Source organism: Vigna umbellata, chromosome 8 (genome assembly GCF_029865625.1).
Source record: "Vigna umbellata cultivar VRB3 chromosome 8, Vumbellata_1.0, whole genome shotgun sequence".
Taxonomy (NCBI): domain Eukaryota; kingdom Viridiplantae; phylum Streptophyta; class Magnoliopsida; order Fabales; family Fabaceae; genus Vigna; species Vigna umbellata.
The window spans coordinates 43109178-43136506 of NC_142172.1; the positions used below are offsets into that span (position 1 = coordinate 43109178).

At 32.5% G+C, this 27329-nt stretch overlaps 3 protein-coding genes across 4 annotated transcripts; 1 reads left to right on the forward strand and 2 right to left on the reverse strand.

Moving 5' to 3' along the window:
* Positions 1-10451: 10451 nt before the first annotated feature.
* Positions 10452-14073, forward strand: LOC124837261 (uncharacterized). Of its 2 annotated transcripts, none has more exons than XM_047312575.2 (4): positions 10452-10748; positions 10927-11012; positions 11188-12234; positions 13079-14073. In XM_047312575.2, the coding sequence occupies exons 1-4, from the start codon at positions 10562-10564 to the stop codon at positions 13775-13777; spliced, it is 2019 nt and encodes a 672-aa protein (XP_047168531.1). In that variant the 5' UTR covers positions 10452-10561; the 3' UTR covers positions 13778-14073. The 2 variants fall into 2 exon arrangements, with proteins under 2 accessions (XP_047168531.1, XP_047168532.1); XM_047312576.2 differs by having other exon boundaries at positions 11191-12234.
* A 2263-nt stretch (positions 14074-16336) lies between these two features.
* Positions 16337-20358, reverse strand: LOC124837263 (junctophilin-like protein). Its single transcript, XM_047312578.2, has 7 exons — positions 20048-20358; positions 19939-19970; positions 18308-18405; positions 18111-18193; positions 17400-17477; positions 17229-17327; positions 16337-16842 (listed from the first exon to the last, which is right to left on the reverse strand). The coding sequence occupies exons 1-7, from the start codon at positions 20129-20131 to the stop codon at positions 16549-16551; spliced, it is 768 nt and encodes a 255-aa protein (XP_047168534.1). The 5' UTR covers positions 20132-20358; the 3' UTR covers positions 16337-16548.
* A 3278-nt stretch (positions 20359-23636) lies between these two features.
* LOC124837262 (putative fructokinase-7) lies at positions 23637-26957 on the reverse strand. The gene is made up of 7 exons (XM_047312577.2): positions 26798-26957; positions 25524-25732; positions 25150-25362; positions 24868-25065; positions 24634-24774; positions 24266-24382; positions 23637-23891 (listed from the first exon to the last, which is right to left on the reverse strand). The coding sequence occupies exons 1-7, from the start codon at positions 26817-26819 to the stop codon at positions 23766-23768; spliced, it is 1026 nt and encodes a 341-aa protein (XP_047168533.1). The 5' UTR covers positions 26820-26957; the 3' UTR covers positions 23637-23765.
* Between the last annotated feature and the right edge of the window lie 372 nt (positions 26958-27329).

Consider the following 27329-nt stretch of genomic DNA (forward strand, 5'->3'; position numbering starts at 1 on the left):
TTAAAAGGAAGAAGCATATTATTCTCACCTACTCTCTCACAATTACAATAAATACCCTAAAAATAAGAGGGCTAAATGTTAGAAAATGAAGATGGGAAGGGGTTTAGATGAATAGTTTTGGTCCATTTTTAGAAATAGAAGTTTAACCTGCCCACATACTAATTCTCAATTTGGGCTTTAGTTTTCATCTCAAGAGGGAACACACAAGGCCGACATGTATGAGGCCCACATCGTACGAAGTCAATTAGTGATTCTATATATGTATGTGAATGTATGCCCCCACACCTCTGTCTGATAATTTTTTTGGATAATTTGCATGAAGAAGAAATGGGCCTCATCCATAATTTCATTTTATTTACCATGCTCAACAATCGTTCTTTTCAAAGATCAAAAATTCAAAGATCAATGTGTCCTCTTGTCTAGGATGCTTTACCCTCCTGTTTTGGCCTCATGCGTCTACGTTTTTCATCCTTGCAAAACGCAAATCTCAAAGAATGATAATATAAACAACTGAGAATGCGAGAAAAGAAAAATATAAGGAGATGAAAAATGTATATGATAATATCGAATTATATGGCACACTGCAGACTATTGATTCCCACACAGTATATTAGTTTTTTTTTTTAGTTTTCAAATACGGTGGAGCTCAGTGTAAGAGGGTCAGGAATGATGTAAGAGTCAAATATGTATCATGTGAAACTGAATCTAGTTCTGAAGATGACATCACGTGCTCGATTAAAAAATGTATTAAATTTCAAATTTTTCATGATGCAAATCTAATAACGGATATATTAGCATGTTCCTTTTCAAAATACATACATCATTGTTTATTTATTGAGACCAATAGTTCAATGCATGAATCATGTTATCATGTCTATCCAACGATTTGATTTGCGAAAATCAGTACGTTGAGATCGTAGGTGAAGATGAATGGTACAGAAGAAGCATCTCATCTCATCTCAATATATTATACCAAATGCATAGTTAGTAGTCTGGGGCCACATAATTGTTGTGTTATTCATGTAATTTAATTTTGAGGTAGGAGATTGAAGAGTTTGAGCACCGACTTGTTGTTTAATTTTGGTGTAATTAAATTTTGAGGACAGGCACTGGGACCACACTAGAAGTAGCCACGTTCGAAGAAGACACCAATTTCAATTTGGGAGCTATGAGAGAAATATAAGAAACTGATTTCGAATCTGAATAGGTGACAGAAGCATTTGAGAGCAAGAACTGGTGGTCCCTTTCATCATCATCATTACAAGTACTAAGGCAATGTAAGATTTTACAAAACTCAAGTGGGTAAATTTATCAGCAGCAATAACTGATTGCTTTCAACAAGTTAAGTCTCAATCTATACAATGTTAACTTTATTCTCTAAATATAAGATTTTTAATCTTGTCTTTCACAAACCTTGGAACTTTATAATCTTTAAATACATATAAATAGATATAAATATACATACGTATACACTGATGTCAAAAATGGATTGTAATCCACGAGTCAATCCGGTTTATCAAGGATTTGAGTCGAGTTGAGTTTAAAAAAATATAATTTTTTTATGCGGATTAGTTTTTAACTTGCCTCACTTAAAACCCACCTCACCGGATTGAACTTGTAGTGAGTCGGGTTGACTCACTAACCCACTTAATTTAATCTAATTATTTATTATTTTGTGTTTCAATATTATTAGTTAACATTTTTTATTATATCGTAGATTCTTCAACAGAGAAAAGTATTATAGATTTATCTATTCAAAACTCTAATATTATAAATGGACAACTGATACAAAAATTATCAATATTAAAACCTTATTTGTTCGTCTTTTGTAATATTTTTGGATTACGCTTGGATTGTATGTTATTCTTTTATTTATTTTGAATTATCTTGTTTAACATCATTTAGTGTGATATTTATTTAGATTTGAATTAAAAAAATTGTAAACTTTTTAATTTAAAAAAACTTATAATTAAATGAGTCATTGAGTCAACTCGTTTAACCTACCAACATGTGATGGATCGAATCCGAATTCGAATTTTTTCAGTTTATTAATAAATGAGTGAGATTGAGTTAGCTCAAGTTACTAATCCGTTGTGAGCCGAGGCAGATCAAGTGGATTATCTATTTTCACAACTCTATGTATATAGAAAAAATATTTATAGAATAAAACTGAAATCAAATTGATAACTTTCATATGTGAAGAAATGCAATAAAATACTGAATAAGTCACACGTGAAAACTATAATTACAAAAATTAGTTTTTTTTTTCAAAATATTTTTTAGTCTATCATACTTATTATCAAATCTCTTCAAATCACATAATTTTTTTTAATCCAAACAATTTCATATTCACTTCATTTTTTTTTTCAAATCCATCTTTAAATCTAAACGCCCATTAAATCAAACAGAAAAACTGTCGGCAAAGCTGCACACACATTGTGGGGGCGCACGGTGTAGGAAAGTTAAGGAACTGAGGGGGGCCCTCTTCATTTCTGTGTCTGAGATATTCATGAATGATTTTAAGTTGAACACGAGTCGATGCATACGTCAATTGTGTTTGGAACCGAATTGGGTTGGTTTGGGACAGAGCCAACTTACTGAGACGATTTAAATGCTGTTGTTCATCCATCAATTGCAAAATATTGAATGGCATTGTATTATGTTAGGTATTGCAAGTGACGTTGCTACCTAAATTGGACAAGAATTTTAAAATAATGAGATAATTTCTGACATTAGTATTCTGCAACAAATTAACACAGTCAAATCCCCGCCTCTGCATTTGTTATTGCTCTTACGGATTAGGTGCTCTTATATTCATTGCTTACTTCCATTTTGATATCAAAGTACTACTACTATTCCCTCTTCATTTTACTTTACATTTTGCATCTAAACAGTCTCCTTCTCCGTTAATATCAGATTAAAGCATAATGTATTTCACATTCTATGCTATCATAATTTATGTCACATTCTGGCGAGGCTTGATTGCTTAAAATATGAAACAAAGCCCTGAATCATTGTATCTCGTTCAACTGTTGTAACTGCAATCATTTTACCTATCTCAACGTCAAACAATAGTATTCTCCAATAAGGTAGAATTTCTGTTTATCCTTTTTTTGGTAGCCGTCATTCTCCTTTGGTATTTCCATCCACTCGTTTTAAGGGTATCTTACTTTGGACTACCCTACGTTCAATCTCAACTCCATTCACACTTTACTGCACAACGTAGGATGGACCCCAATATTCGGCTGATTGGTTTTTGGTTTGGACCTATTATTCAAATTTCATCTATAAAAATAACAGTCATTCAAAATAGATTCAATTTTAACGGTATCATAGATTTGTCGTTTATTTGTTTTGAAAGGAAATCAAACATGTACTATATATAAACTAAACTTAAATTTTAAAAATTAGTTGAAACTTTAATAATTCTATCAAATATTTATCTTTATACTTTTTAATTCATGATAAAACTAATTTTATTTATTTTTCTTGAAGACATCCTTTGTCAAGATTTTTTGAAAAATCGAATGGAAGTTAATAAAAACAAATACATATAACTCAAAAAAGGTTAAAGAAATATGTTTCAAATTTCTTGTATTGATCTTATTTGGTCCTTGTGTCATAGGGTAAAAAACACAGATATGGGTGGGTGATGATGATGATTGTCGAGGTGCAAAACGCAGCCCGCGGTTATTCGTTGTTCGCAGTACCAGACGTACAGAGAAGAAGCGCCACGACTACCCGCACCCCGAGACCAATCGCCAGCGATCACCACAAATCTCAGGGCGCCTTCACCGTCACCCCCTCCGCCGCACTCCACGAAGGGCCAGAGTTTCATTACGTCACAACCATGTTGCCCCGTACCACTGGGTCCCACAGCAACGCCACCACGCGCATACCCCACCTCCATTTTCATTGGTTCTCCCCGCCCCACCCTTTGGACCCTTCACTCTTTCACCGTCTCGAGCGCTACCCAACATCCCATTCCTTTGTCTCTTTCCCAGAAGACAGCAAAGATAGCGTCTTTGAGGGGAGACACAAGCTGGGTCCGCGCTACAACCGTAGATAGCTGTTGGATTTGGTGAACGAGTTACTGTCGGAGAGTCTGGTTAGGCCGAAGCGTTTCAGAGACAGGGTTCGGAGTTTGGCACGTGCGAAATGCGAGGTTTTGGAGGGCATTAATGGTTTGGTAGAGATGGAGGAGATGAGGGAAAAAGAGGAAGAAGAAGGTTAGTGAAGGAGATAGAGGGAACATAGTAGAGTGGTTGGTGGAGGGGACGGCGTCGTTTGGAAAGGAAAGTGTGGGGGCCACATGGGAAGGTTCACGTGATGAGTGAGAAGAGATGCAGTTTAATGCCCATGGCTTGGCTGTGGCTGTGGCTGTGGCTGTGGCTATGGCATGGATCGTTCATCCGTGAAGCCGTGGCAGTGGGTCCCAGTTTGAAACCATGAAAAGAAAAAAAAGAGGGCATTGTTCTGTAAAACTCATGATTTTCTTGCAGAGGTTTCCGCCTGCTTTGTTTTTTACCCCATCCCTCTATCTATCTATCTCCTAGGTTGCTCTACAGTGTATATTTCATTTTTTTTTGTTAATATTTGGTTTATAGTTCGAGGAAATTCAAACAAGTCAATGGATTTTGCTTTACCTATGGTACGAGGAAGCAGATTGACATTATGAAATTAGGTAGATCAAATCGTATTGATTGCACATGGTTCCCCACTGTAAAAAACTGAAAATGAAATAGTGTTGGCTGATTCATTTCCAGTCTATTACGAAACACTTTTCAATCAAGTTTAAAATAGTATTGAAAATGAAAATGAATTAATGCGTAAAAGATATCATTATATAAAAGGTTTATTTCCAACAAAATGAAAACAGTTAATCATTCAATCATATGAGATTCAAATCAGAAGAAAACAGAATTTCCCTTCAAAATCTTTAACTTCAGATTACTTGATTCTTTATCATATGACTTTGGTCAATTTTATTTTGAAAATCTCTTACTTTCTCTGCACTTTATATGGTTCTCTCTTTATCTTCTTGAAAAAAATTTCATCATTATTAATAGATATTTTATAATGAATTTAGATAAGTTCTTCAATTCTTCTAATAATTGATATTTGATTATTATAATTTTGTGAAAATCATAGATTCAAAAATTTATTATATAGAATAATTTTCTTAAATTGAATTAAAAATATATGAAAATTCTAAGAAAATCTTAATAACCAGTGATCCTGGCAATGATTGCATTTTTCGTTCACTACATTGATTGCTTTTCCACGGTTATAGATTTTTTTTTTGTTAAATTAATCCATAATTGATTTTTTTGAAAATTTGATAGTAAATACGCCAATAATATCTATCCATTGTCCTTAGCTTAAGAACATAAAAATAATATTTAAAAAAATATAATTTCTTTTATTTTCTGAAGATGGATAACAGCATGATATCTTTTAACTCGTATATAAAGTGGATGGAATAATAGGTTAGTGCACAGACACTGTTATCGTACCACAAAGAAGAAAAGGTAAGATTATAAAAAGGATGCTTCACCTTTTGAACAAGAAGAAGGCTTAAAAGGTGGAATATGCTCAGAGAATCATATTCTGTTTGGTTCTTACTTCGTGGAACTTTGAGATTGTAGGCTAGCATGCAATAACTATTATTTTCAAAAATAAATAAAAGGAACTTTTTGCATGAAAACGTTTGCCAACTTCGATGCAAGCATTTTTTTTTTCCATTTTCCTTGTTGAAAACAAAATGTTAAAGGTTGAAAAGGAAACCAACACAATAAACTTTTTTCTCGTTTTCTTTTAAAAGTTAAAGAGCTTCCGTCCAAAAGCAAACGATCCTTTTCTTCAAACCAAAATTTGAGAAAATGGAGATAAGTTTGTTTGATACAAAGGAAAGAAAAGAAAGATAACATTAAAGCAAGAGAAATACTCTTCTGACATTATTTTTTTTAATTACATTCATTTGAAAATTACATTTAATAATAAAATATTATATTTAAATAATAATAATTATATATAAAGTATTGTAGTAAAATTATAATTTGAATGTAAAAGAAATATGACAGTATCAAAGAAACCAAGTAGGTAGAATACAAAAACAAAAGCAAATAAGTAAATTAGATAGATAAAACAATTGGAGTAATTACATAGAAACTTACCATTTCTGTAATACTTATAACTGTTTGTATTGTCTCTGTTTTCTTTTCTCGTAAGAATAACGTATGTATAAAAGTTATAGTAAAAAGATGGTTGAAATTCAAAAAGAGATTGTGTGGGAGGTGAAAGTAAAAGTATATTAAGAAAATAAGCGGGAAATTCAAACAAGAATTCATTAAATAGTTAATTAATATGTGCATGTGGTATTAACCATATATGTCTGATCGAAAATGGTGGGAACAGGTGAGTAGACTGAGAACTCTGTCCAATTTAATGTTCACCTGTTGAGAGAGCCAACACATGCTTCGCTTATAGATCTGTTTCTTTGTGCCTATCCTTCAACGCTTTTTAATCTAATAAGTTACTCACTCTTTCATGCCCTCACATTACAGTAGTACTTGTACTCCTGCATTTATGCACCATGCATTATCAATTATTCACATTCATCATCAACTCCACTTTCCTCACATCATCAACACCAATTCAACAATTAAGTCATTGATTGGGTGAAAAGACTCAGATAGGGAAAGCTGACACTCATTTAACACCAAAACAGAAACAAAGTGCAATGCCCACACTTTTTGTTTATTGTTTAGGGCAAACGCATTCCAATTATCAGTGCTAAAGATTTTATCACACTGGCCCAGACAAGAAACAAATTAAAAAAACAAAAGGGTTTATGGTGTGCGGTGAAAGGAAAGTAAAGGGAATCTTTCCTAGTTTATCGAAAACACAAATTGCAACACCACACATGCTAAATCTGATTTTATTCTGTTTCAGTTAAGTGGTGCAACCTATAAATTTGTACGAAATGTTCATTTCGTTACCTACAAACTTCTTCAGGACTTCACCACTTTTTTGCCGTTGCCAAACTATACAAAGTTTCAGATAATGTATATCATTAATAAAACTTACATTACATTCTCCAACAATCATTATTGTTCAAGACTTAATTAGACCCCATATTGTTTGGGGATCACACAAATTCAAATAACAGTGATAAATTAATTACCAATCTTTATAATAGTCTTTCCTTAATTATTGTGCACATATATCACGGCCACAGAAGCACGTGACTCCTCGCTCCCTCTCACTGTCAGTAATGTAAAAATTAACTTAATTTATCGTTGTTATTATATAAAACATTTGATGTAAAAAAAAAACTAAGTGAAAGATGAAAATGTTGATATTATGAGGAGAGGGATAAGTTTTGAAAAATTTAGACAGAGAGGTCGTAGCACAGTAGTACATTCAATTATTGTAACTGTTTTTATAGATTATGGAAAGAAGAGAGTTATTACACCGGTAAAGTTTGAAAGAGTAAAAACTAAAAACATGAAATGCGAAGGAAAAGGAGAGAAGGGTGCGTTGAATGAATGGATGAGTGAGAAGAAATAGAAGGTAATGATAACGTAATATGATACGTGAAATAAGTTACAGAGCGAGTGTTACCAGAAATAGCGGTAGCATCATGAAATAAGTGATTGTAGCAGGACTGTGTTGTTGCAATTAGAGTATGATGGTTGCAGGTGCAGGTCCAGGCTGACACTGAGTCCCAATACAGATGCAGACCATCTTAATAGCATGAAAGCAGAGTAGAAATTTTGAGTTAATTTCTTCTCAACCAAAAATTTCATCATATTAAAATTCAAGCCCTTGTCTTGTTCTTGTCCCACCACTTACTTCGTACTTCCTACAACTGCAGACCTATTTCTGCACGATTCCCCTCTCTTCATTCTTTTTCACTGTACACTCACTCTCCCATCGTCAAATTATAATGCCACACTATTCTGCTTACCCATAAAAAACTTACCACCTTCAATTTCGGCTTCGTGACAAACACTATATCTAATTTTCCATTCGGTAATGCACCTGCTTTACCTTCTATATGTAAATATGGCATATAATAGAATGAATCTATGCATGGTTTTAACGTTGGATCACTCGTCTTCCTTTTTCTTTTTCACCACTTTTCTTTTTAGGACATCTACACAACAAAACAAAAATTCTTTTTATTTTCTGAAAATCGTCAATAGAAAAGATGCAATGTGCTTCAGAATGATTATGTTCCAAACTTGTGTGATAATGCTGTTCGTTCAAAAGCATGGCAATACTCGATCCCACCATGAACATAATATACTTATCGGTGTGGGGATAAAATTTCGATGCTCCCTCCTACCCCATTGGGAATAGAACAAAAACCTACCCTCCCGCCATTTTTTCTTTATGTAATTTTATAGTATTTATGAACTAAATTTTGGATCCACTCATACACATGTTCGAATTACGATGATGTTATTGTGATTAAAACAAATAATGACACACAAACTGTATAAATTGATTTTATTCCTATAATTTAATTATTATCATAATAAGTTTAATAAGGCAAATATTTGCATATTTCGAAACTGATATTTCCAAAGTTGGGACAGAATGGGACAAATATGGGTTGGTGTGAATTTTTTGCTTAAGCCTTGGCAGCAAACAAATTGTTTGGATGCTGTACAAGAACAATGAGATAATAGAGGTACTGTCTTTGCTTTTTACTCCGGAATTCTCAAATTACGGTTTAGAACAAAAGCGGGAGTTACAGTTTTTTTGTCTCCTTATTTCAAATATTTCAAACGATATACCAATTATCATATCACACTATACATACTGATGTCATGGCACTGAATTGTTTGAGCTTTGAAAATTTCTTTCGTTATTATTCTTGAAATCGTCAATTTTTTGTGTACGATGATTTTCTTTTAAATGTATGTATAAATTGAGATTTCAGTTTTCTCCCAAGGCATTTAAAATTGTACTATCAGTTTCTACTTTAAATTTGAATACTCCAAAACGAAATTTGTACTTTATTTAAAAAAGTACTTTGATATATAGCATGCACAACTGAAATAATTTAAATTAATGCTTTCGGATTATAAATAAATAAATAGTCTTTTAGGTACTTTTGGTATTTATTCTTCAACTAGAATTTAGTTTTCAGTGCCATTAACGTGTATTAAATTTAAACTTTTACTTGGTTGATAGCGCAGTTGAAATTGATTTTTAACTATTTCTTTTATTACATATATTTCAAAATACGTTTTTTTTTCTTAATCGGTTTTTGAAATTGGTTAAGAACTCACAGGCTTTCAAAAATCAATTAAAAGAAAAATGTATTAAATCTTTGAATTTTTAACTGATTTTTGAAAACTAATTAAAAAATAAAATGGATGTAATGAGTGAGAAAAGAAGAAAAAAAATTAATAAAATATTGAAAGTTATATTTGTAATTTTGAAGATACACAAGAAAGAAAAGAGATGAATGGTGAAATACTCTATTGAAAATTATGTTTAGTATTATTTTCACATTAAACAAATTTTTTTTTACATTAATTATTTTTATTTTTTGATTTCTTTTTACAAATATAAAAATTAATTTTTATATTTACTATTTTTTTTCTTACAAATACAAAAAAGTTAATTTTTTAAATAAGTAAAAGGGTTAAATATGTTTTTAGTCCCTAAACTATTGGCCGTTTCTGGTTTTCGTCCCTCTTTCAAAGTAAGGTACAATTTGGTCCTCATTCTTTTCGAAACGTTCGTTTTAGTCCTCGAAAACTAAACATTGTTTAAAAATTTGGTCCTCATTTAGCAACAAATGAGGACTAAAACCAAAATTCCAAGGACTAAAACGAATGTTTTGAAAAGAATGAGGACCAAATTGTACCTTACTTTGAAACAGGGTAGGGACTAAAAATATATTTAACCCTAAGTAAAATAGTCCTGAACATGGACTGTGGTGTTAAAAAGATATTTTATGAAAATTATATTATTGAAAGGTGAAAAAAATGCAGCTATACTGTCAGGAGAAAAAGCCATGTTTTTGACAGAACGAAATCCAAGGTAGAAACGTGGGCTTGGTGAACATATAGAGATCAAAGACGAAGCACTGAACTGGTGCTATACATAAAAAATCTCTCTCCCCTCAAGATTACGACAGCATGAAAGTGTGCACTAAACCAGATATCGCTTTTGACTTGTCTACCACAATAGCGATGGTCATTCTTCACCCTAACTGCATGTTTGGACCTAAGCTTTAGAGAAATGGATTTGCCAAAATACACATGTTCAACTTTGTACTTTAATTCCTTTCATCAGATGTGACCGTTTTATGTTTCAAAACGGATCCGTTTTTCTCGCTTCTTCACCTGCCTATATATATATATATATATATATATATATATATATATATACATATATACCATAAGCCATTTTAGAATATTTTGCCAACACCTTAAACAAACTAATACACCGCTGGCTGGTTCCTTTTATATAGTCACTTTGACACAAATCATCTTTCTTACTTTGAGAGTTGAGCAAAGCCGTAAGTTTACCAATTATGGGCAAGGAGTGGCATTGGGGTGGAAGGTCCTCCAAGAGGGGTGGAGAAGCTCAAACAGAAATCCCTTCTGGTTGCATGTGTGCAGTCTTTCAGGCTTTCGATTTTCATCCATTTCACTTTTCCATTAACCACCAGCCATCCTCTTTCAAGTCTCGCACCCGAGAAGACCACACTCTCTCTAAAGGTACTTTCTCTCTACTACACTTCACTTTAAGCGTTCCACTACTTACTTTTCTCCAACTCTCAAACGCCCTTATGCTCTTAAATGACCACTTTACTACAACTCTAAAGTAACTTCTTTATACTCCTAAATCAACTTATTCTGGCCAACTATGGATAATTCATGGTTTTGTATATTTCAGGAGCTGAAGGACCAAGGCATAGCTTGGAGTCAGAAGATGGTACTACAGTGTCATCAATCTCAAAAGAAGCAAATTTTAAAATACCAGTAAGTTAATTAGCATGCACCTTTTCACAAGTTTCACATCACCTCCAACTTTTCACCATTTTTTCTGTGTTTCACTTTCACATATGTTTTTATTGGGTTTTCTTGTACTCTAAAGTTGAGTGCGGATGGTAATAATCATGGTTTAATCATTTAACTATTGATTTTTGAAAACCAGAAGAACATTCAGATCAGAACAGGAGGGAGCTCAAGATCAAAAACAGAAATTAGTGATCTTTCGTCAGAAATCAGTGTCTCTCCAGGGACCAAGACACCGACTTTGGTTGCAAGGTTAATGGGTCTGGATCTTCTTCCTGATGCACATTCCCCTTCTTCCCCGTGCCTTTCCACTCCAAACCTTTATAGATCACGACAACATATCAAACTAATCAAACATAGAAACAGCACGGGAAGTGACTTCTTGCCTGGGGTTCCTAAAATGTCCTCTGCAAGAAAATCGGATGTTGAGCATAGACTCTCACTCCAAATCAACAAGGAGAACACAGTTCCGTATGAGGATTTTGAGGTTCCTCTGTTTTCTTTTACAAAGAGAAAATATGATGAGAACAATAGCCGGAGTCCAAGTCACTATGCCAAGCAAATTGTCAAACAGGTTAGAGAAAGTGTGAGCAGAAAGGTTGGACGCGACATCACCAACACTATCAAAAACAGAGACCATGAAGAAGAGGAATGTGTAAGCAAAATCAAATTCAAGAAAACTTCAAAAACTTCAGTGAATGAATCTTGCCCTGGAAAACTTTCAAACTCATCTTATTCCCCAAGGCTCAGCAGATTTATTGAATCCAAACAAAAATCAAGCACAAAACCATCGCCAACAACTCCAAAAAATCAAAGCACACACTCGGTGCTAAAACCACAATCACCTCCACGTGCGATCAACATTGAAACTGAGCTTTCAGAAGTTTCTACAAAGCCAAAGCCTCAGGCATTGGCCAAGAAAGAGTTGCAGAACCAAAAAGCAGTCACAAAATACAAGAAAACAACCTTTGGAAAGTCGAGTACGAGAGTCAATATGCCTCCACAAACATCAATTAGAAACCAGCAAGAAGAGCCATTTATTATTCGTTATCCATTAGTCACTAAAGTCAATGACATCAAAACCAAAAAGAAGAGAACTCTTCCACTTTCAAGCGATCTTTTTAATAGTCACAACACGGTTCCAAATCTTCTCCCTGTCAAGATAGGTCTTTCTCCTCAAAAACAGGTACCCGTTAAATGAATTTCATAAATTACAAGTTTTTCTTTCTCTATTATCTATTCTCATTTCAAACACCGATACATTGTTCTCGTTAAAAAAGAAACAATACATTATTATTGAGTTTCATTACATGAATATTATATTTAATTAACAACTTCACAAGTCATAAATTTAATAATATAACTTGAATAATATTTAAATACTTACAATTAACTTTTTAAAATGATCATTACTTTTAATTTAATCATCAACATACAATTACGCAGCTTACATTTATAATATTATTTCTTTACTATATCCTCGACTTCTCATAAACTCCATCTCTATATACATATTCTTATAAAATACACACTTTAGTTCACTTTTTCCTTCTTTTTTTTCTTTCCATATTTTTTCTCTCAAATTGCATTTGCATACTATTCCTCCAATAGAAAACAGATACTCCAATAATGTCAAACTTTTTTTTTAACTTAATATATACATACATATACATACATACATACATACATATATATATATATATATATATATATATATATATATATATATTAATATTAAGGAAATTATTAATTTCTAAAAATTTTGATGCCGTTTAAATTATTGGTTTCTTTTAACAAAGTTTTACATTTATCTAACAAACCTAAATTATTTATTACAAAATGGAAATATATAATTTATTTATTTATCCAACTAGTAATTTTAGTAATAATTTCATTTCCATAAAAAATATATATTTTGTGTACATAAAACATTAAAAAAAATGTTTCAAATTTAGTGTATTGATCTTATTTGGCCCCTGTTTTCTGTGCATTCCGTTTAACTCTTGCGTGTCATACGGTCAAAAACACAGACACGGGTGAGTTATGCTGATGAATGTCGAGATGCAAAACGCAACACACAGTTATTTAGTTGTTCGCGCCAGACGTACAGAGAAAAAGCGCCACGACCACCCGCACCCCGAGGACCAACAACCTGCGATCACGACAAATCTCACGGCGCCTTCACCACCATCTCCTCCGCCGCACTCCACGAAGGACCAGAGTTTCACTACGTCACGATCATCTTGTCCCGTGCCACTGGGTCCCACAGCAACGCCACCACACATATACCCCACCTCCATTTTCAGTGGTTCTCTCCCACCCACCCCTTGGACCCTTCACTCTTTCACAGTCTGGAGCGCTACCCAACATCCCATTCCTTTGTCTCTTTCCCAGAAGACAACAAAGATTGCGTATTTGAGCGGAAACACGGGCTGGATCCGCGCTGCAACCGTAGATTGCTGTTCGATTTGGTGGACGAGTTGCTGTCGGAGATTCTAGTTAGGCCGAAGCGTTTCAGAGGGAGGCTGTTGGAGACGGTGTGGGAGAGGGTTCGGAGTTTACCACGTGCGAAGTGCGAGGTTTTGGAGGACATTGATGGGTTGGTAGAGATGGAGGAGATGAGGGAAGAAGAGGAAGAAAAAGGGTTGGTGAAGGAGATAGAGGGGAACATAGTGGAGTGGTTGGTGCATGAAACGTTAACCGTTATGGTTGGTGGCGTGGATACGTAAGTGACGGCGTCGTTTGGAAGGGTAAGTGTGGGGCTCACATGGGAAAGGATTCACGTGATGAATCAGAAGAGATGCGATGCCCTTGGCTGTGACTACGGCATGGATCCCTCATCCGTGGAAGCCGTGGCGGTGGGTCCCATTGTGAAACCATGAAAACGAGGATGGCCTCACACCTTGTTCTGTAAAACTCATGATTTTCTTGCAGAGGTTTCCCTTTTTTTATTCCCTCTCTCTCTGTATCTCCTAGGTTGCTAATGTAAAATTTCAAATGGTCAATGAATTTTGCTTTAGTTCCAGTACGAGGAAGCAGATTGACGTTATCAAATTATGTAAATCATCGGGTATTGATTTCCTGAAACTTCTTTATTATTCTTAATACGATTAGTTAAATTGTAAGTATTTTATAAATTTAAATATTTTTAAACAAGTTATTATTTATTTATTTTTATTAAGTATTCACTAATTATATTTTTTTTAAATTAAATTTTTATCATGTTTTGTGTATTATTGTTTACTAATGTAAAATTTTATAATTAATATAAATAATGTTTTGATGTATAAAATACTAAATATTTTTTTATTGAAACTATATTAGAAAATTATTAATAAAAATTCAATTGAAAATATTTAAATTTATAAAAAATAAAAATTTTAAAAAATACAAGAAAGTTAGAGTGAAAATGAAATTATGATATTAGGTAGTATATGATCCACAAAAACACCTTTCAACCAATTTAAAAATAATATTGAGAATGGAAATGAACTTTAATGTGTAAAATATATCATTATCATGATATGCTGAAAAAAAAACTTAAGTCTTTGCAACATGACTTGACTGATAATTTTATTTTAAAATCTCTTGCGCTTTGCTTTATGTTATTTGTTTTAAAGCAAAACAATCAGCCATATTAAAAATAATATCTATTATTTAATAGATTAGATTTACTTGTGATATAATAATTATAATATTAAAGAGAATATTCATGTTGGACACGATAGATTCTCACTAAATTATCTTTACATGAGTTTCTTCTTTGTTGTTAAACGTAAGTTAGGTAACATGAGTCATTATTAGTATGTTGTGATTCTATATATTTATATATTTTCATACAAAGTATGTTAATTATTTTATTCTTTGGACGAGTTCAAGTTTTGTTGTCCTACTTGCACCAATGTCAATATCACCCAAAAAAGTATATAAGATTTAAATATAGCTAATTAAATAAATATATTTTTTCTAGTAAATTTTGCATAATTATTATAAATGATAAATCTGTAAGTATGGAGAGTGTTGAAGGAATAAATGAGAGGTTTTTTTGGTCCGAATCATTGATGTTAGAAGGGTTATTAAGGTTAATCAAAGTCCACTTAAACTTGATTTTCTTAATGTAAAACTAGTAGTGTTGAAAAAGGAAATCGTAGTAATGTTGGTAGCAATTGCTTTTACGGTGGACTCAATTGGAACTTTGTGGATTGTTTGTAGATATATATATTATTATAATTACTTTTAACTTTACACATTAAATTGGTAGCTACCATGTATTATTAACTTTTTCATCAACAAAAGAATATATATAAGGTGTCTCAACACTTTTATACAAATGGTGAAACTGTTAAGTATATTGTTAAGTGGCGCTAACAAGTATTATGATTAAAACGTAATTCAAAGCTCGTGGGTTGAGATAACAAGTAATTATGCTATATATGGATTTTAATTATATTTATAGTTGTCTTTGAATTGAAATTTATATTCATAACATTCAAATTTTATCCGGATAAATACATTTTATTTCTAAAATCAATTAAAAACTGGTGTTTAATTTATTTGAGAAAAAAGAAATAAAATTTGAAAAATAATAATAAGAAACAAAATAAAAAAAATCAGTCTGACAGCTACAAGTGTTTTTTGTTTACATTCCTTTCTAAAATGGGCTATTGGGTCAAAAGTTATTTTCTACATCCATACTGCCCTATTTTTCTTTTGACACCACCTAAACACCCTCCTGAAGATGACACTTGTCCCACCGTTTCTCTCTTTCAATTTGGAACTTCACTCGGGCTCCTGGACACTCCATGATCTCCATCTAAAATCAATCCCCACTTTCAATTCCCACCATACAAAAACAACCTCACTTTCCATCTTCTTCCCATTCTTCCATTGATCATGTTTGAGGAGGAAGAATGAAGGCACTGTTCCTCCCTTGGGCGTGTTAGAGAAGAAGAGGATGGAGAGAGAAACCCCAAACACGATGCCGCTGGTGATGATTGCTGCCTTTGTGCTGGCGACAGTCCGAACGATGGTGGCTTGGCTCTTGTTTATCAAATTAAAGACTTTTTTAATTTTTATATTGTGAGTAACAAGAATAAATATTAACTATAAGCTCGCTCAAGTATGGTTGCGTGTCTTTGATTTTAATCTTTTCACTATATAAATCCCATACACATATATGAAGTGTATCAGACAAGAACACCCAACTATTTTGAGAAACAAAACAAAAAATAATTATAACTACTAGGCGTTCAGGTTGTGCACTCAATCATAAATACCACACAATATACTTCCTTTCTAATCAAAAAGATCACGTGAGATTTATATAGGATCATGGCTAAACCAACAACTGTCACGGAAATAATATAATGGGAGAAAGAAGATTACACTTCCAAGTTAATGGGCAACAAGAACAGAGGACGGAAGGATATGTACCTACCATGGACATCTCACCCAAAAAAATATTTAGTTCAGTAATATCTTACGATAGTATATAGTGCTCTCAGGTTCTGCCATCTACATCGAAGCCAGCCCCAGTCCAGCCAGGAGTTGAAGATCTACCCTTGGTCACAACACCAATTCCCTTCCCTTTTGATGGCAAGTTGACTTTCTTCTTACTTCTTCCTTCGCCTTCATTATGTGGCTGCTGATTAGGTCCATTTCTCGCTGCAGCTTTCTGACCATTACTTTGGTTGGAAACGCTCTCGGTTGATCCCTCATTTGACTCCTTTGCATTGGGGACAGAGGAACCATGCTGGGGTGTACTATCCTGAGAAGAAGCTGCCGATCTCCCATCCTAATATGTGCACGATTTTAACATTCAATGCTTTAGTATGAAGATGCATATGCAAAACCGTGTATTGTGCTCGACACCGACGAAATGTAGCATTAACAACATGGTGTGAAAAAAACATTTCCGTAGAGAAGTCAGAAAAAGCAAGCAGGTTTCCATTCTCAGCACATGTTCACATTCTCAAGAAATTTCAATTCCAAATGGCAGATAATCAGTTTCCCAGCAAAGGGACTCCTTGTTGATAAGTTTAGGAGGACATATAGTTAGGAGTTCTGAAAAGAGTTTGTTAATTAAGGACACCGTGCAGCGTACACCCCAAAATTAGGTTCATACCTTAGGGGCCACCACTATATAATTAATAATAATGAATACAGTGATAAAATACTTACATGATAAAGATTAGTTGATGCACGACTTGGATTCAAAGCTTCCAATCTTCTTTTTAATTCCTCCAGCCGAGCAAACTGAGAGTTACTGCTTTCTTGAACCTGTATAAAATTGTCACAGTCAAACAACCAGCTAAACAGGGGTATATTATGTCTTCATTTAACACTAATTACCAGATTACTCAAGTCTTCACATAGCTTTTGTTTCATTGCTTCCTCATCTCGTACTACTTGTGAGGCTGATTCCCACACCTACAGCACATATAATTAAGATGTCAACTATATTTGAGAAGGTACTTAGCATACCAATTGATTTTGTAGATCAAAGTATTCAGATCATCTACACTCCTCCATATGCATATAAATAACATTTACTTTAGTGCACCAATTTGTTAATTTAATCATTAGACTGAACTAAGAGCAAAAGAAAAAGTACTTACGTAAAACGAACTATAAACAGAAAGTGGGAAACTACTTACTATAAATTTATGTCATTTACGATGATCAAATGAGATTTTGTTACCACAAATGTATTTGCATTTTCTGGATAAAGTGCTTAAATAATGTTATCTGCAATTTTTGTGATTAATACTGAGTAAGAAACTAATGTATCTCTAATGCACTGATAGATTTAACTTTTAACCCTAGAAGCTTATTCAGTGGTACACTATAGACAATTCAGAATCATCACAACTATTTATTAACATATATATCCTTGTCATCTATTCCAGCAACTTCATTGAACTAATAGTGAACTTGACATCAGAAATTGTACAGAAAGCTGATACTAGTACTGGCATGATGCAGTACATAATATCAATATCACAAATAATTTGATATTATGAAAATTGCAGGAGAAAAATAGAGATCAGTATAGTAACAGACCTTCCGTGCCTGCTCTTCCTTTAGCTTGGCCACACGGATTCTTTCTGTTGACGTCTCAATTTTCTTTCTCAAATGTTCAAGTGCTTAAAGTATGCATCATGTATAAAAAATAAAGCAAAGTCATTTCACTACAATAACCAGGGAATAACAACCTTTTTAAATTGGTTCCAGAAAGGCCAACAATAATTTGTAGAAACCTGCTTTTTTCGGACCAGCTGTAAGTTTCATCTCCAGTGAAAGATTTGCAAGCTCACGCTCCACATCACGAATTTTAGAATAGTTTTCTTGAATGTATCTGAAGATAATAACAAAATAATACTGACAACAATAATAATAACAATAACGAGTGGTAAAGATGATTGAGTCCAGTTACTTGTTTGCCTACATAGAGTACGCAATCAAAACTGATAATAAATAAAGACCTTTTCAAACCATCAATCACATCATGCAGTAAAGTTGAAAAAGGATCAAATTACCCAAGATCCTGTTTTTATCAGTACTACAAGACAGCAATTTTTTTTTCCCAATTATTCACATTTTGCAAGATTAATTGCTATAATCCAAATGTCTTGTATGTCCCAGCTAGATATTAGTTCCTCAACAAAGTTAACAATGATTCTGTTCCTCGATCTTAACCCTATTGATTGGCTTTAAACACAAAACACAGGTATTACTTCATTATCTATATATTTTACACGAAATTACAAGTTCAGAACAGTGAAAACACCCAACAAAACTATTCAAATTCCATATATATTTCCTGCCGCCACCATCCTTGTGGTACATCATAAAAATGAATTAAGGGCGGTTTGCTTCAGGGTGAGGAAGGTTTATACAAGCCACGAAAAGGGTGGAGAACTGGAAAACAAGAAAAACAAAATAAAAAATCTGAAAAATTAAGGTGATAAGAGGCCATTGAGCCATAACAATTATATCCCTAATATTTTATTAATATTTATATTTTCTTTATTAGTATAATAACAATAATAATTAATTTAAATTAAATTAAAATAATAAATGAGAAAACTACTAATAATGTTAGAAATCTCATAATAAAGTCATATTATAATATATAATGCAAACTTCATCTTAAATACAGATTTGTGACAGAGTTAAACATAAAATATTTTTTTTAAGATGCAAATCTCATATTGAATTATGATCAAGTTAAAATCTACTTTCTTACAAAATAACGAATAGATATATCTCATTTTCCAGTTATTTACATTAATTCTCATCTAATCCAACCAACTTTATTTTCTACTCTCTTTTCCTCTATCTATTTCCTTTTCCACTCCCTCAGCCCAAACAAATCAGTAATGTTACTATCACCACAGCATCACAATGAATTTCATTCACCTTAACATTCCAACCAACATTTCACGGCAAAAACCAGCGGCTTTAATTCCTTCTGCTAGCAACATATTACCTGCTCTTCAAGCTTTACGAAACCATATTTCACAAAAAATGTTATTAAGATCATTGCTTCATATACCCAACTGAATCCCTCACAACACAATCACTGACCTAAAACCATTCACTCAGGGATTACAGTAAAAAAACATTCTAGTCATTCCGTAGCTTATAGCTAAGTAGATATCAAAATAAAGTCTATATCTTCCACAGCCATTGGCTACTTGATATTGCACGGAGAGTCACAGAATTACACAAATTCATTATAAAATCTCCAATTTCTACCGAAAGTCAAGTAATTCGATTTCAACAAATCCAAACAATGTTGTAAGTGCAAACACATAATAAGTGCAAACACAAAGGAGAACAAATTAATTATCAGATCCCAGTACAGAGAAATAGGGAGAGAGGTTACTTCTGCAATTGAAGCTGTTCTGCTTCGATGATCTGCAACAACAAGAAGAAAAACAATGAAAAAAAATCCAGCAATGACAAAGCGAAACCAAAATGGCGATGAGGAGAACCTTCTCTGTGTAGCTGATGACGGGGGCTTCTTTAGCGAGACCGTCAGGTCCGATCTCAGGGAGAAGTGAAGGGTTCGAAGTCATTTTGGAATCCAATCACTCGCATTCCACAAATCCGTCGTGTGCCGCCGTCTCCAGGTCTGTGATTTCCAAGCAGCGGCTTCAACCCGGTTGGACCGTATCCAACGACGTCCGGTTCGAGAGAAACGCGGTTTGAAGAACCCAAAGCGGAGATGGCCTGTGTCACGCTGTTACAGATTCAGTTAGCGTGGATGGATGATTCAATCTTTTGCACGTGCATAGCACGTTAGCCGGAGTCGCCTCAACTGTTTATAGCACTATCATATTTTAAAATTACTAAATTAAAATTTAAAATTTACATTAATTTTAATTAAAGAAAATGAACATAAACATGAATTCTTTCTCTGCCAATCATATTTGTTATGTTAAACAGTAAGAGTAAATCATATATGGCGAAAGTAGGATCAAGATTGAATTGAAAAAAATTGAAGAATGATATTTGAACAAATTACGAATTGTATTAACCATTATGAACATTTTTAAACTTGAATTTAATAGAATGATTTTGAATAAAATATTGAAAAAATAATTTGCTATGCTACATGAGTTTGGTCATATGATATTTTCGCTTAAAGCAACATTTTTCGCTAAAACAAAAATAAAATAAAAATCGAGACTCTTGGTCTTATTTTTTATTAAGCAAAAATAAAACTAAAAATCAACCTTACTTTTAGATTTCTCTCAAACAGGTCAATTTTCGTTTAAGCTAATTTTTATTTTCTTTATTTTTCTCCTTTTATCTTTTTAATAAATTGTATTTGATTGTTTATTATATGTATGTAAAACGATTTTATAAAATTAAATTTCAATTATTATAGTAATTTTTTTATAAAAATCATCATTATCCTTCATACCAAAATACTTTTAAAGATCCGTCAATATATATTACTAAAATGTTTTAGCACTGTTATCTGTAATAGTCATACTATTATGAATGTTTCCATTGTCTTGCATGAGATAAAAATATTTAATAATTTAGGCCAACCAATCAAATATGATGATATAAATCGAATCAATTAAAGAAGTTTAATTTTGTTTATTAAAATTCGATTCAAATTGAACCGATTAAATTGATTGTATTGATTATAATACGGTGCTTTTAGTGTTGTGCAAACCGTTTAGCGTGAAGGAAACTATGTTTTCCGATTTATACCATGAAACGAGTTTTGTGACATAATCATGTTTTTTACTGTTATTAATTAAGTATGCGTTAAATATGTTTTTAGTCCCTAAACTATTGATCGTTTCTGGTTTTCGTCCCTCTTCCAAAGTAAGGTACAATTTAGTCCTCAATCTTTAAAAAACGTTCGTTTTAGTCGAAAAAACGAACGTTTTGAGGACTAAAAACAAAATTTTGAGGACTAAAACGAACGTTTTTCTAAAGAATGAGGACCAAATTGTACCTTACTTTGGAAGAGGGACGAAAACCAGAAACGGCCAATAGTTTAGGGACTAAAAACATATTTAACCCATTAAGTATTCATATTTATATTGTAACAGATATATTTTTGTTTCAGTAATAATCTATGTGACTAAAGCATCATGTGATAAAAAATTGAGGAAAAAACTCTTATATATTACATATGTCATATATGTATATACAAACTTTAATTGTTGTAATTTGTTAGTTAAAATATCTTGTTTTATATAATATATGTTATGTTAATAATTTGTTTTGTTAATATGTTGTGAACTTTGTGATTATATAATATATACAAATAAATATAGATATAAATGCATAATTACAACCGTAAAAGTTTCTAACTATATACATGCTTTGAAAATTATGTATGAGATTAATTTTCTTTGTGTTAAATATACACATACGTTCTCTATTTATAATAGAAGTATGGGTTAAGCCCAAAATACGAATAAGAAATAATAATAAATTAACTAAAGATAAAAAATAAATATAAAATAAAGATAATATATTTAACATTCCCGTCAAGCTAGTACACACATATGTACTAAGCTTGTTACTAATATAATTCATGAAGTCTTAATGAAAATATTTGTTTTTGCACTTGAGTGACACGAAATTGTTAATGATTTGCAAGATGATGTAAAAGACGAAATATCAACCCAAAAGACTCTTCTAAGTAACAAATCTGGGAGGTTGCCTCATGTAAATCTCTTCTTATAAATCATCAGGAATGCATTGTTGACATCGTGGATGAATAGGAGAGAGAAAGCATAAAACTCCAAGATTCTCCAAAGGTACCTGAAAAACGAAAAAGAGCAACTTGGATGCTCTAAACGTTTTGATACTATGTTAATAAGTGGACTTTAAGTCTAACTCAACACCACAAAATATATACTATTGATCTCTAGTCGATATGAGACTTCTAACACATCCCCTCACACCGAAGTATATACATCTCGAGGATGAGAGTAAATATTATATTAAGAAGTGGACTTTAAACCCATAATATAAATAAGAAATAATAACAAATTAATCAAAAATAAAAGATAAATATAAAATAAATATAATATATCTAATAATATACATGTACTTTAGTATATATTTAGAAAAAAATATATGTTAAATCCTAAATTTACAGTACATGTATATATTCAATACAAAATAATGGTATAAATAACAAAAATCATAATTATCTTAAGTTTTAAAAATAAAAGTTAAATAAATAAATATTTATAAAAATACGACATTTAAAAAATAAACATATGAATATTCATTAACATTGATTTTCTTTCCTTCACTTAATCTTTTATATATATATATATATATATATATATATATATATATATATATATATATATATATATATATATATATATATATATATATATATATAAATGAAAAATGTAATATTTATGTTTATTTTATTAAATTTAATACATTTCATGTATTTCCTTTATAGTTTAAAAAGTTGTGGAGAGAAAATAATCGTTATGCATTTGAAAAAATCTGTTTATAAAAAAAAGGAAAAAAATTATTTGACCCCACTGTTCATAGATAACATATATTTGCCACTTTTTTTAATAAAAGATTATATTATGATAAAATATTTATTTATTTAAGTGTAGGATGAGAATAAAATAAAATTAGTACACGAATCAATGTCCAATAAAAAAAGTTGAAAAGATAACAAAATTAAAAAGAATCAGTCCAAGCTTATTATTTGCCCCTAATTTTGGCCTGTTTTAAACTAGTTCGTGCAACTTACTTTTTTTAACCATTTTTTAGACGTGTATTAATATAGTTGGACGTAAGAAATTCACCAATTTTTCAGTTTAACGGAATCGCTACAGGTTAATTACTCAATCTACCAACGAACATAGGTTAGTTGAAAATGTTTCAGTCGCAAACAATTATTACTTAGAAAAGAGAAGGAAGTCTACATCATTCAAGCTCAGATGTTCAGAAAAAAAATATAATGACATATTTCTCATTTTACCTTGGAATTTTGTTAAATGTCTCAAATATACAACATTTCAACTCAAGCGTTAATTTTTGTGCTGCTCAACAACTGCTATAAGACATAACTAGAGATTGAATTTATTATTATTATTATTATATATAAGGAAAATACAGGGCATAAAAGAAGGAGAATACAATACATGAGCTTAGTAAGAACTAAGCTATAGCTTAACATTTGATGAGAAAAGAAAGATGTTATGTTTCAGCGAATTGCAGGACAGCTTCTTTTGTGGGTAGTGCAGGAATTGCCCCTCTCGCTGTTACAGTTATGGCACCACATACATTCGCAAAATACAGAGCTTTTCGGAGACGTTCCTCATTCTGCCACACAAATTTTACGTTCAAGTTAATGCCTAAAACTAACTGTTAGAGTTTCTTTTTCTTTGATATTATACAGAATTCAATTCAAGAGTACTATCCCATTAAATAGTACTGAATACCAGAAAAGAGACAAGGAAACAAGATTAATTAAATACCAACAAAACTAAGATTAGAAGCATATGGTTTTAGATAGTCCCAGCCAATCTATTAAGTGACAGTATGTAAGGCATTTAAATAGTTAATGGTATTTAATTATGGATTACATAAATATTGGGCAAGACTATGTAGAAGTGGAATATGCATCAAGATTCAAGAGGAGTGTGTAAAAAATGCATCAAGAATAAAGAGGAGTGCGTAAAAAAATTCTGAACTACCTGGAAAATACTTTGGTCAGAAGCTAAGTTATAGATAATCCCACTAACAAATGCATCCCCTGCACCAGTTGTGTCAACAGCATTAACTTTAACACCTGCAACCCTGCCCTTAAATTCCTGCACAGTAATTAGGCAATAACAATTAGCCTAACAGATTGGACATCAAAGAAAACCTTGTTATCGGATTTACAAGTAGCCAGTAGTTGTCAAGTACATACATTACAACATGATGAAACATTCTTAATAAGTCACAGCCATCTATTCAGCCCGCTCATTCGAATCACAGATGTTAATACAAGCAACGCAGCAAACACAACAGTACAGACTAAACTTACACTAATCAAATTATTTTGACAAAACTAACATACCTGTGTGTAATATCTACAACCTCCTGACCCTTCAGTAACAATTAAAAGCTTAAGATTATGGTGAAAAAGCTTTTTTAATACAACATCATCATCGTAAGGATCATCACCACCAGTCAAAAATGTTATCTCGTCCTCACTTATCTGCACAAACATAAAAATAGCACATCCGGTTTACTAAGGGGAAAAATGACACAATGCTTATTTTCAGAAATCTTCCAGCCACATACAATATACCTTTATGACATCGGCTTGATCCCATACACTCTTTATGCCATTCCGAGCTGCCTCAGCAGAGGGCCATAGTGCCAATCTCAAATTTGGATCATATGAGAGAATGCAACCAGAGTCTTTAGCAATTTTCATAGCAGCAAGATGAGCTGACTTGCATGGTTCGTGAATCAAGCTGATGGAACCATAATGGAATATTTTAGCCTGCGATCAATATCATGAGTATCTGGACATTCTTAAGACCAATTTCACAAGTACAAACAGATATTAGAAAAAAAAAAAAAAAACCTTCTTTATGAGATCGGTAGCAAGCTCTGACTCTTGAAGAAGCATATCAGCACTAGGATTTCGGAAAAACAAAAACTCACGCTCGCCATCAGCTCTAAGTGTAACAAAAGCTAAAGCAGTTCTTGCATTAGGATCAAACTTTATGCCAGATGTGTCAACATTATTCCGCTTTAAAATATCAGCCAACATATACCCAAATTCATCTGCTCCAACCTAAAATGTAGATGACAAAAGAATTAAACTATCATTTTTCCATCAAATAGATCAAGCAAACAACATGCTATCTATCTCTCTGATACTTTCTTTTCAAGGGGAAGGGTTCGAGGAGATGTCCTGGAACAGTCTTATTCAAATAAATGGATAGAGAAATACACCTTGCCTACAAAAGCAGATGAACCTCCAAGCCTAGCGATGCCAACAGCCACATTGGCAGGAGCACCACCAGCAGCTTTCTGGAAAGCAGGTGCTTCAGCTAGTGACACTCCACCCACTGTTGGCACAAAATCTATTAACATTTCACCAAAGCAAACAACGGGTCCACCGTTTCCCTTACAGTTATCATTTGTGAGATCGTTTGATTTACCTGCACAAATGGAGCAGCTGAGGTACCCACGTGAAGTGTAAGCAATGCAAGATGCAGACACTCAATACTTTAAAAGGAGAAAGTTTTATCTTCGTAATAGGATGACTTCTATTAGTGTATTCAAATGTGGAATACCATAAACTTCCTTATGCTAATACCAAGAGTAACATGACATCCTAAATAGATAAATTGACATTATACTTCTGCTCTCTGTTTCCTTGGAGCCAAAACCATAACAACAAAAGTGTAAGTATTTTGAATTCAAGTATTGCTCGGAAATAAACCAATAACAGACCTTCAAAGAATTGGCTACGAGCCAAGGCATCTTGTGAGCTAGCTCTAACTCAATTTGTTAAGAACTCAGAGAGTAAAAATTTTGAGACGTCTGTTAGATGAGCCAAGTTAGCTTAGTAGATGGTAAATTTTGTAAGAATAATAGTAGTAGTGATTTGATTAAATATATATTATTACTTGAATTTACTGTTAATAGGTACCTAATATAAATATATGTAAAAGATTATTCATTGGATTATAACTTTGAAACAAACTAGTTGAGTGTACAGCTCTTCAAAATTTCAATGAATTATGCTCCCAATAGGCCCGGTCTAAATCAAAGACAGATCCCAGAGACACACAGAGGCCAAAAAAATGTAAATATAAATAACCACCCAAACAATCAGATCTTATTATATCAGGCTTTATAATAAAGAATCCATACGCCTGATTTTATTTCTCTTCATGCAATAACGTAAATCACATCTCGTGCATTAACAAGAAAATATAGTAACACATGCACATCAACACAAAAGCAAAAGAAAAAAGATCTCGAATCTGATTCAGTAAACGAATTCAATAAAAAAACGGGAACCCAACGCCAGAAAAACATCAAAGATGCCATCTTTAACTCAAAAACGTAGTTTCAACGAACACAACAAACAACGCCCTCGGCCGAACAACGATAAGAGGTATGAAAACGTAGAACAGAACACCCCAGAAAAGAAAAGACAAGAGAAGAAAAAGAAAAGAGAATGCGTGAGAGAGAGTGAGAGAGGAAAGAGTAAAAACCTGAGGAGGTAACGTGGGCCATCAGGGAGATGGAAACAATTGGAAACCAAGAAACAGAGTATTGGAAATGCAGAAGAAGACGAATAAGAAGAAAGAAAGAGAATGTGTTATGGAGAAAGTGGATAGTTTATAGAGATAGAGAAGAGAAGCAAGGGAATGCAATGAAGAGGGAAATTGGTTGGATTTATAAAAGCATGGAGATTTGTATTGTTCTGATTAACAGAAAGGTGAAATGTTACACTGTGATACCTGACAACGTGGAATACGACCACGGCCATCTTTAATATTTATGAAAATACGTCCTCGCATACTCTTTTATTTAATAATGATATTTGACACATAAAAATCTGTAGACTCATTTAATTATTTAATTTATGAACGTCAATTTTACCAATTATTTCGTTAATAAATATTTTAATAATTAAATTTATGTAAGTTCATATCCCCAATCATGTCAGTGTGTTTGAAAGGAATTTTAATTTTTATGGTTAAATAAAAAAAAGTTTAAATCTTTTAGTTGTTCGTGGGGTTT